Here is a 12,027-nt window from a genome sequence, read left to right as displayed (position 1 = left end):
CTCTGGCCAAGACTGAGGAACAATTAGTAACATGTCCAGTACAATCTGAATTGGTTGTGATGCTACTACATCACATGTCAGCCCCTTAATATAACTGACTCTACTGCGTCCACACCAAAGCAATAATCTTGGAGAAACCAGTTTGTTTGTTTGTTGTGAGCAAGTAGGTCAGCACTCAATATTGGACCATCCATGTTCTGAAATTACTCAGCTTGGGTGTTATTTTAAACCGGCAGTATGTTTGTATGTTGTTTCTTTATATCATCTGCTTTGTTTGCAAATAAACAGAACATCTTTTTATATAAAACAATCCAAAGACTGTATTAACCATAGTTTCAGTTGCTTGTACAAACAGAACATGCTTAAAAAACAACCCATGCAAAACATGTGCTAATAATTTATCATTTTTATTTCATATTTGAATATAAATCTCTGTCAAATGAAAATACCTAAATGATAGACAAATCATACATATTTACAGAATGTATAAAAGGAAACAAAAGAATCAGTCGACTTGTTTTCGGGGATTTCTCCGACTCCTCCATTACCATTCTTGTACATATTTTTCAAATTGAAGAAATAAGACTAATACATTTTTATAGACATTTGTTTCTGTGTTGCTGTGGCTAGAGTTCAAGACGTACAGATCAGGCAGTCTTTTTAATATACGAGTCTCCCACAAACAAACGTACTATAGCCATTTACTGATGTGCGCATTTTAACAGAAAAAGAAAAAGAAAAAGAAAAAAGGTTGTAAAATCCACCTTTAAATTTTGGCATGTGGAAGATGGTATAGATGCTGTTACAGAATAAATCCAACCCTGATGTGAGGGCTCATACAAGCTGCCATTTGAAGTCACCTCTTGTGACTTTGGTTACAGTATGGTGAAGTAGGCTACAGCTGAACACACACAAACAAAACAAACCTGATAAAAATGAAAATGTTCCCCTGGCACAGTATGAGGGATAAGGCTAAAACAGTGCACTCATACAAATTCATACACATACTGTTGAAACAGAAAACCAATCAGTGGATTCCAGTCTTTTTTTTTGGCAACAGGTGCAGATCAAAAAAAAACAAAAAAAACAAACTTAAACACAGCTGTATCTGTCAGGGTCCTGCAGTCCAGAAAGACTGAGACATTAATTATTTGCATGACGAGTGAAGAAACCAACCTCTTCAGACCTTTACTTGAGATGGAAAACATGTTTGAACTCTTGATTTCGCTTTGAAACAGCATCAAACCCACAAAAGATAAAAGAGGTAGGTGAGGTGACCTTTTAGAAATGTGTATTGCTGGCATCCAGTGGTTAGACAGGTTAAAATGCATCGACACTACGCGAGAGGGCAGAATACTGTGTGTATCTGAGTGTTAGTGGCTATGAAACATACTTCTCAAACAGCTCACAGACAAACAGCTCGCTCAATAAAACAAAAAAAAAAAAAACTTAATCCGAGTGTAACCTAAACATGGTGGCGTTAATCGGCTTTAGTTTGTGGCAGTCTGTAATTATCACTTGAAGAGAAATTGGCAACATGAAATCATACAAAAATCTTCAATATATGACACACTTTCACAAAGTCTACAACCTACGTGATATTGTCTGGTTGTAACACTGCCTGGACACCATTGTGACATTGTAAGGTTTATGGCACGAGGTCTAAGAGCATCATGTTCACTTTGCACCTCTCAGTCAACCGCTGTGAGTAAAAAGTCCTCCCGTAACTTACCGAGAAGGCTTCCCACTACTTCACATGAACAGAAAACTCATTCTCAAAACTCAAATAAGGCTTCCAAAGGTCCAGCCTGGAATCAAATCAAATCAGTGTGCGGACAGGAACTATGTTAACCTGTAAACGTGTTAGTGGGATTGTAGTTTTACCTTCACCCACCCACTTGTTTTACTATAGGACATAGGTCACTTAAAATGTCTTGGTGTCACTCACAAAAAAAAAAAATGTGTTCAAACTCCCGGGCGAACACCAACACAGTGAAAAAAAAGGCATTATTCACTCCAGTGGAGCATAAATGATCAGATGATTGATGGCGATTATTGCACCGAACATGACGGTGAAAAGGTAGCTTGAAATGTAAATGTTAAAGAAATCCTGCAACTCGTGGGACGATAATGGAATGACATCAAAGGGAGAGGACTTCTCAGTTAAGAGTGATTGAGATGCACACAGTCCTAGTCGTCACAGCAGAACACATCCGTACTGTTTATGCAGCCATCAGTGAAATGGATCATGACCTCAAGAATAATAGCCGCTCAAGATAAAGATATACATGCTGTGTAAAACAATCTGAAATAATACCATCAAAATGTGCATTCAAATCACGTTTGAGTGCAGCTATCACACAGAAACTGTGCAACCAGATTCAACTGTCGGGTGAAATTCTTGATTTTTGCCAATCATTTGAAAGATTAGTTAAGCTTGATTAAAAAGGCCGTGCTCTCACAGCCTGTAAAACATACATAACGTTAACTAGTCACTTCTCAAACATTCAGTGTTTTCTACTTACTACGCAAACTTAAAACTCAAACATAAATTAGTATTCTCTCATTCAAAAAGTGTGCCGTGCAGAGATAAGCAAAAAGGCCAAAACAGGTGGGCCACGCAAAGCACTGGATAATTCATGAAGGAGTGTCTGGGGGGAGGGGGAGGGGGGGGTGAAACTTTGTGGCTTTAAAGGAACCTCCTCTTTCAACCAAGACACCAGTGATGCACAGTTGTGGCCAACAAAAGAAGACCCGTTCAGAAAAAGACCTACTTTAGTGAAGATTTGCCCAATCAACAGCCATCTTGGAAACATTCATGGTTCCAGTAGTCAAACTGGCTCCACACATTCAGCCCTCTTCTCAGTATCACTAGAGAAAACGTAACAGGACATTTGACTGCAGTTGCTCACCGAACAAGCCGGCTTGCACCAACGTTGGAGAAAAAAAAAAAAAAAAAAAAAAAAAAAAAGATATAAGTGTTAAAGATGGGATAACCTGGTGTTAAATTCTTAAAAGATATCCAAACTTCCTCTCCTCCTTCACATGCTACCTCTGTCATCTTTCCATCTCTGTGGAAGCCCGTGAAGCTCCTCCGCGGTGCCTTTTCAGACCTTTGAGCTGCGATGCAGAGCTACAACATTGCTATGCTCTCCGGGGTACAATTGAGATGTGTGGATGTGCTGCTTCCCCCCGGGGACTTGAGGCCCTTGGTTGCCCCACCCAGTGTCGAGCCCCGAGCCCTGGGGCCCATGATAACCCCTGAGCCGTGGTGGTGACTCTGCTGCAGGCCTGCCATCATGGTCTCGCTGGTGACGGTGCCAAACTCGTAAGTGAAGGTGCCGTAGAAGACTAGGATGTCCACTGTGAAGACCCACTCGCAGATGGCTGCGGCGTGCTGCAGGACGAAGCTCTCGTGGATGAAGAAGATGCCGCCTGGGAAGAAGGGAAGTTAAGGAGGACAAACATCTCTGGAACATGCATGAGCACAACAATTTTATACATTTAATTTCCTTTCATATAGTGGAACAGGAAGGAGAGGATGAAAATACCATGAGCCTGAATGAATGAATGGATTTAACATAATGAGAATATCAAAAGCAGCTTAACCTCAGGATGCCAGATGCCAATTCATAATATGATTAAGGTTAAATTGCCACTGGCAAAACAGATTAGTTTTAAATATAAAATACTGGTCAGTAATCCACTTAGGATAGATGGTTATTGGTTATGATCCATCAGACAATCAACATGTACCTGAATGGCTCTCCATACTGCTGCAAAACAGACAAGAGGACAGCAGACCCAAATAAAGAATGACAATAATGATTGGTGGCAGAAAAACTGTCATCCCTGAAATGTTTCCTAACTGGAGAACCTTAAGGAGTAGCCGTGAAGTGCTGAGCGGGAAACTGTCAGCTAAATGGAGCACCATATGAGAATTAGCAGGTTGATGGGGCAAATTCAACTGTCATTTTCTAACTGCATGTCACTGAGAGGCCGGCGGGGAGGAGAGGCCCACACAGATGTTATCATGACCCGACTGTTTCATCTACAAGCTGAAGGACAAACATTTGATCTGTTCTGACGTGTCTCAAGGCGAGTGGATTGAAAGGGGGAAGAACAATCGTGTTTAGATATAAACATACAGTACAAGTGTAACTAGTGTATGTGCACTAGTGTGGTAAGGATACTGAGGACAAGGGAGACCATAGCTCCCAGTGCCAGAGCGACTCGGAAATGGGCCATCCAGTAGTCGAGGGCTGTCACTGCCACCCGGTAGGTGAGCACACACTGCAGGCACACAAACAGCAGCCCTGCTGGAAACGCCACACCGGCACCCACGTAGTGAAGAGATTTGGCGTGATCGACCTGTCAAACAGAACGATACAGTCAGAAGTCCAGATAAGAGACAGAAAGTCACCACCATTTGCTGTGGCGAGTTTACCTGGAAGTTGCCCACCATGACCAGACCCACAGCGTTGGTGCAGCCGGACACCAGAGCGCTGGTGTTGACCCAACATCGGTGGCTGTGTTCTATCACCTGGGCGTAGCGCAAAAGGCACACCATCACCACTGTGGGACGCAGGAGAACAAAAGCACATTAACACTGCATTCACAACACGTTACTGCACAATAAAACCACAGAAGCCTTTCTATATAAATCCATATATACAGTACAAATCTGTGGGAAATTAAGAAGCAGATCATGGTTTAGTTTATTCAGTTATTGTATGTACTGTATTAAAAATGCATTGATATTTTTTCTGTTTTTTATACAAGTAATTCTTGACATTTTTGCAGATGCTAGCTCTAACATGATGGGAATAACCAATGTGTGTTTACTGCTGTCTCAGAGAGGATATCTTCTGTCAACCATTGACATCTGCGGGTTGATGTCTGTTACATACCACCACCACCAAGGCAGTAAAATAAACTTAAATTCAAAGACCTGCAATAATAGAAGCCACCAACAATAAGGAAGTCAAAGGCATCCAGACAGCTTGTATGGGCCGGCGAGAGAAAGGCAGGACTGGCATGTAATTAGAACAATACAAGAAACAAAAGGAGATCATGAGGACTGGAGGAAAAAAAAAAAGGAAGTGCATTAACAAGGGAAAGGTGAGGTGAATAATGAGGAGAGAGTGAAAACAGCAGGAGAGAGACGTAATTAAGAGCAGAAGGGAAAATTGGGGCAGAAGTGAGTGGTGATAAAACAAGACAGGAAGAGGAGAAGTAATGGAGGAAGGCCGTGGAGGGTGCATGCAGGGGAGAGGGCAGAGGGGGGAAGTGGAAGGAAAAGCCGCATTCATTATTGATTAGAGAGCACGGGCTATTTCAAGCCCCTCCGCATCTCCTGAGAGCTAGTGGCTGACATCTGTGGGCGCCACAGCATTAATATAACTCACCGACCGGACAGAGGACGCAGACATTAAACATTTCCACCTCAACTGTACTGCCTCATTGTGTTTGTGGTAAAGAGCATAAGGCGATTGTACTGTTTTCACTGAAGTGAAATGATCTAATTAAAGAAAATCAACCAGAAATGTTCCTTTATTGCATATTTAATAATCATTGTTTAACGATGGATATAACATATTTTGACATTTTTACCACATTACACACTAAAAAAAATTAAACTTATTTAATTAATATCAATTAAACTAATTTAATTGATATTCAGATAGCAGCAAAAAATATTTCTTTGCTTTTTAATTTGCACTTTCACACAACAGAGGGAAACAACTAGCTTGGTTCAACTGCCACCCGCGCCTCTACAGCTTGATGATTAACACATTATACTTCCTTTGTTTAATGTGGAAAAACAACACGTTGCGGTTTTAGTGGGATTTATGTGCTGCCGTCTCCTCGCTGTAGCTTCATATTTACTGGTATTGATCTTCTCATTTAACTCTTGGCTGGAAAGCTAATAAGTGTATTTCTTACATTATAGAACTCTTCCTTTAAAAGGAAACACACCATATGTCTTTATCACCATGACTCTGTATGTATACGAGTGTAGTTCAGTTCAACCGAGGACTCACCCATGAAGGCTCCGACGTTGCCGATCAGGCTGAACAGGCAGCTTTCAGGAGGGTAAGAACCACATTTACTGCAGGAGATGGAGACACAACAGCACTCAGTATGTTGTTCCTGCACATTTTTTTTCTTTTCAAATAAATACTATGATCTATGAAGCCAGATGTCGGAAATACACTTCCTGATTAAAGAATGTTAAACCAGCTTGCTCTGTTTACATCTAAATGTAAAACTGAAATTTATATGATGAATAACCTCTACAAAAAAAAAAAAAAAAAGCCTGAGTCCCATGATGCCTTTTTACAAGAGCGCTTTTGTACTTGCCAGTGGTTAGTGGCTGACTTGAAGATTAAACAAATGCAGTTTATGCAAAGCGTGGGTTAATGACAGTCACAGAGCCAAAACATAACAAGGTGCTAATTCATGCCTCGGGGCCTTTGCCGACACAAAATGGCTTTTGTATTCTGCAGAAACAAAGACTGTAGTGCGGAAAGGAGGAGTGGTAGGAGACCTGATGAGGGGGATGTCCTGGATGGTGCAGCATGTCTTCGGGAAGCCTGGTCGGGGCAGCTCCTCTGTGCACGTTACGTTGTAAGACCTGTAGCGGTGACACAATGAATTCATTTGTCCGGATTTGAAAAAAATAAAAACCTGTGATGTTAGATTTTTACACCTGTTTCCTCACATGAAAAGAAAACAACATCACTCACCAGTTCTCCACAGGACAAACATGGTGATTCATTACAGCCATGGCGTATCTGTGGGGTAAGGAAAAACAAAAACACACCATCAGTTAAAACAAGAAATGTCAAAGCATCATGACACACAGAGTGATCTAATCCCTCACGACATGAGGTGAATTATTACAAACACAAGATCACACTGGGTGAAAAAGATATTCACTGGAGCACAGAAATACACTCAAATATTAGTTGACAGTGTGAATATATCAGTATCCATATTTGTACTTTAACATATACTTGTTTGCAATCTTAATCTTTAATTTTTGATCAGGTAAACAGCTTGCAACAACCATTTACACAACTAAATTTGTTCTTCCGTCTGTGTGCCCGACATTGAGAACGCATCATGTTTCTATTCGTCGACATACGTCTGACGGACGAGTGTTACTGGAACTCACACTATCCATATTCCTGTGATGGAGAAGGCAGACAGGCTGACAGGCAGGACGATCCAGGCAGTCATTGGGCTGGCAGTGAGCTGGCTTTGTCCCAAGCATGGGGTGAGAGGGGGGCTTCGGGCTGGAGCGGCGACACGACGGGAGGGATCAGGTGGGGGGTGGGTGGGGGTGTGGGGTCACTAACACACAGGGAAACACACGGGGAGGGGGGGGGCATGAGAGGACAAAAGGGGGAATGGCACAGCTCTTCTGCTCCAGGAGCCCTGCAACCAGCCACAACCTGACAGAAAAAAAACAGTAAAGTGTTATTTAAGATATGAAAAATACACATTAAGGTGAAATCTTATACTGTAACTGAAGAATATTGATTTTGCATTGTAATGTACTGGTTTGCGAGTGATCTGTCTGTTTCAGTCAGTAATTTCCAACACTGCGCTCAGTGCCTGTTGAATTAACTGAAAATGCAACATGTATTGCATGACTTCAAAAGAGCGAGCAGCAACAAACACCCACTACATCGCCTTACATCTTTGCAGTGTGTTAAAGTGCCACTTTTTAAACCAAAGACTACAGCTGGCAGCCAGCTGACAGCCAGCTGACATACACATAACCCTGTGCTGTCAGAACACCGCAGAAAGACAAACAAAACTGCATTAATTTCTTCCTTTATCACTGTTGAAAATCAGTGCAAAATTGTGTTTATTTGCTCTTTGATTAGACTGACCTGGTGTTTACTGTAAATGTTTTACTAAGCTGAAACATGTTCTGCAATCAAACTGCACTTGAGCTGCAAATATCTAAAAACGACCCCAAATAAAAGGTGTCTAGAAAGATGTGTTTTTGGTACATCTGGTGCTGCGCTATCAACCCTTTGACGATGTTCATGTCTTCTGGTGACTTTTCTCTTAATGACCACGACACTGATTACACAAGCACTGCAAGACAAGCACCTCTTCAAAAGAAGTGAACAGCAACATGAAGCTGTAAAAAGGTACCATCAGGGCAAAATGTCCCCTTGTGAGAATGAAGACCAAGGTCAGCTCTGTGGTGGAGGGAAGCACGGGACAACACAGCCTGTATCATTTTACACAGTGTACAGTTACAAGTATGTCCTCTGCTCAGAGGGAATATAAACTGAACGAAGATAAACTTGTCTTAAACTAATCCAAATAAAAAGGAGCTCTTGTTTCCAGAGAAAGGTCACACTGGCGTATGAGGCAGTAACAAATTGATTACATAGTTTTTATATAAATCTCTTGAATATATGGCTTATGTGATTATTGTAGGGGTTGCTGGAAAGCTTGACATACAACCGACTTTAGCATGCTGCAGCTTTGACCCTTTCTGTCTTTTACTTTAGGTCTGTTTCTAACTGGGAAAATTCCAGTGTAATTGTGTTTTGTTCATTTTTCATATTTTCCATCCCTCACTGGGACAGTTTTATATGCACGCCACACTGTGAAAGATGTTTTAAAATCTGTAAATTAGTAACGGTAATCAGTCACTTAGTGACAGTATATCAGCTGGCTCATATGAGGCCATAAACCTCCTCCTACGTTGTTCTTTAAAAAGTTTCAGTATGTGGAAATGATAAATGGCGAGGTTAGACAAAACTGGGAAGCATCTTACTTCTGCTTTCTGGTCTTCTCCCCACATTTCCTCTTAAGTTTCAGTTCTATATGAGTGTACGTTATTTTACTTCCAATCAATACCCGATTTTACATATTTGGTGGATTTACAACTAAAACAAGGAGAACTTGTCAAAATGATCAAGCTGCTTCCCCTGATAAACTTTCACACAGTACTGATTAAAACCATCTGATCTGTTTCCCTTCCACCAAATGCAATATTAGAAAGTATCTGGAGCTGATTGCAGGTGTAGGTGGGTTTTGGTGAGGTTAAGGGTTAGAGTTAGGTGTTTGCTGACACATTATTGATAGTCCCATACTCTAGAAGACAATGAATGGCTCTCTACCCACATCTGCCACACAATCTCCTCCATCTGCATGGATATCACTAAACAACCATGAGTGTACAGGCATTTGCACTCAGTGTAATATTTAACAGCGGTTCCAATCGTCTTTGCAAACAATTCAAAATCAGTTTAGTTTGGCGTGTACTGCTGGCCTCACAGTTGATCTCTCCATCTTTTGTTGTTTTCTATCCACTTTTCTCTAAAATAAGTAAGTTTAACAGGGTCTTCATGGTTGCATTACAGACCCTGGCACAGGGCGCAACCTGTTTTCTCTCCAAAATAAATCTTTCAACCAAGATCAAATATTCTCTGGCTTTTACATTAAAGGACAAGTTCACAATTTTTCTGTCTGTCTTAAAACAGACATCTCATCCAATGTCAGCTGAGATCGGCTCCAGCAACTCTCTAGAGGACAAGCGGTAAAGAAAATGGATGGATGTCTTAAAACAACAGTCAGTTGCCCATATGGACTTTGAAACAGGTTTTGCTCGCTGTAATCATTCCTCCTGTTAATACTGACCATTAAAAGATCCCGTCCAAATGTGTTACAGTGTAAATGATGAGGGACAAAATCCACAGGTTATCTCCCACAGTTATAGTCTTTTTAGTGAAATAAAATTACTCCACTGTCTCGACGGACAATGTTTTCCTGTTCAACTGCAGTGGGAAATTTTTCACAAAAAGAGGGAATTTAGCACTAAAAAAGACTAACTTTGAAAGATATTGAGTTGATTTGACTCATCTGGACGACTGAAGCTTCATATTAGCTTCAAATAAACTTTTAAATACATTTTTGCACAGACAAAGGACTGTGGATTTTGTCCCCCATCACTTACAGTACCAGTCAAAAGTTTGGACACACTTTTTCATTCAAGACAACCGGAAGGTGCATCCAAACTTTTGACTCGTACCGTACATTGAAAGTGCATTATGAAGGGATCTGTTAATGGCCAGTATGAACAGGAGGAATGATTACAGCAAAAAAACAAAAATAACAAAACATGTTTCAATGTTCATTTGAACACTTGACTATTGTTTTAGGGCAGACTTGAAAAATGATGAACCTATCCTTTAATGAAAAAAATTGCAGAGCAGTTAGGTATTCAATTTTCTTTTGTGGTTTGCCGTTTTTGGTTCACCATTCAGTTAAATGAGTCTTACAAAATAAATCTAAATTGGTCAATTTTGGGCAGGCTTATTCTCAGCCACCCATACACCATCACCTGCACTTCAAGTCAACAATGTTACAATTGTTAATGGTTGTGTTTTTCACATATTGTCCTTCGAGCTGTGTTCCAATAAAACCCCTTCTTTTACATAGAGATCTTTTCTATGTTGGTTCCCTGCACTCGACATTCCAGTGTAGCCATTTCCTCATAAGGTTCGGCGTGCTTTGTAGCAGTTTCCTCTTGGGTGTTAAATCAGATATGGTTGTTGCAGCACCGTCTCAGATTTTGTTCAACCCTTGTCTGTACCATGAATGGGTCCCAAAACCAAGGGCTGTTAAATATTTCTGTTAAATCCTATGTTTTCATATTTTTTCAGACCTTGATATGAGGCAAAGGCCAGAATACTCACTGCACGTCGGGATTTTTTAACAGTGTTAAAACCAGATTATGAAGCTTACAAACTTACATAAAGGACATAAAGGAAAACTGTAAAAACATACTGGTTGGAGTACTCACATTGAAAAACAACTAGTCACCTGACATCTGCAGGCAAAAGAGGCAAATCGTTATATTTCATTAATAGCATAGAGATGTTCTTTAATCGCCTCTGATAAACTGACGTCGTGGTTGAAAATTAACTTGTAAGGACTTGATATGTTTTCATGTCAGCTGTTGTCGAAAGGTTTTGAACCTTACATTTATAAATAATTATTTACTTCTGTTTTATTCACACTGCTGCAGGGGCCAGGTGTCATGACACGTAGACAACTTATACTATTCATGAAATAAGAGAAAGAAAACCATGCGCATAAATATAAAAGACAGCAACGTAAACTTGATATCAGATGTTATGAAGGACAGTAACTCACATGATGAATACCTGCTGAAAGTTCACAAACAGGTTGCCGATGTAAGACAGTTAAATATACAGTATACCTATTATAACATTTAGTCTCATATGTTTAACTCTTCTCTCAGGAGAAACTTAAAACACAAGTATTACTGTATATTACTGCAAAAGTGTGTATATCGGGGGCCACCACCACCATAACACCCCCACCCCCCGCAGCCGTTCAGGGGGATTATTCTCCGCTGCAGCTACTTGCTTGACTGAACACAACTGTGACAATATAGCTATTTTAAGGAAACGCCGCTTTATCCACGTTAAAAGACAAAGCCTTACGTTACTTAGGTGCTCAAATTAACCGGGTAACGGTGCCGTTGGCCAATTTTTTTCCTAGGACAGCGACGGAAAGACCCGCCCTGCTCTGCCTCTGATTGGCTAGTACTCGTTGCCTTCGTGGGTTGGGTTGGTTAAATTTAGGCATGAGGAGTGAGATTGGTTAGGGTTAGATCAATAATATCAGGGTAAGCCAATCAGAGGCAGTGTAGGGCGGGTCATGACTTTGCCATCCTAGGAAAAAAAAGTACCGTTAGCTTTGTTAGCTTCGACATAGCTCGCTGGTTAGCTTTGCACTTTACCAGTTGTCTTGACTTGACACTTGCCTGCATCTTGATTTCCGCTCACCTAAATGATACGCTGCTCAAAAAGAGACATTTTGAGGACAAGAGCACGGATACTACTGGGAATATCAGTGTACAAAAATGAGTTTACACCTACCTTCCACCTGCTAAGCCCACCACGGACCTCAACAACCTTGGTTTCCCTTTAAAAACAGCGTTTTCTCAGCAGATGAGGCGAG

General features: G+C 40.8%; 1 protein-coding gene across 1 annotated transcript; it reads right to left on the bottom strand.

Annotated features, from left to right (window-relative positions):
• Window positions 1-386: 386 nt before the first annotated feature.
• On the bottom strand, window positions 387-12,022 carry LOC122991927 (transmembrane protein 150A-like). Its single transcript, XM_044365411.1, has 8 exons — window positions 11,946-12,022; window positions 7,181-7,460; window positions 6,750-6,797; window positions 6,551-6,637; window positions 6,045-6,112; window positions 4,448-4,575; window positions 4,194-4,371; window positions 387-3,435 (listed from the first exon to the last, which is right to left on the bottom strand). Exons 2-8 carry the CDS (start codon window positions 7,243-7,245, stop codon window positions 3,134-3,136), a joined length of 876 nt encoding a protein of 291 aa, XP_044221346.1. The 5' UTR covers window positions 7,246-7,460; window positions 11,946-12,022; the 3' UTR covers window positions 387-3,133.
• Window positions 12,023-12,027: the final 5 nt, after the last annotated feature.

The sequence above is a fragment of the Thunnus albacares genome, chromosome 2, assembly GCF_914725855.1.
Source record: "Thunnus albacares chromosome 2, fThuAlb1.1, whole genome shotgun sequence".
In the NCBI taxonomy this organism is placed as follows: domain Eukaryota; kingdom Metazoa; phylum Chordata; class Actinopteri; order Scombriformes; family Scombridae; genus Thunnus; species Thunnus albacares.
This window is presented reverse-complemented; position numbering and strand designations above follow the sequence as displayed.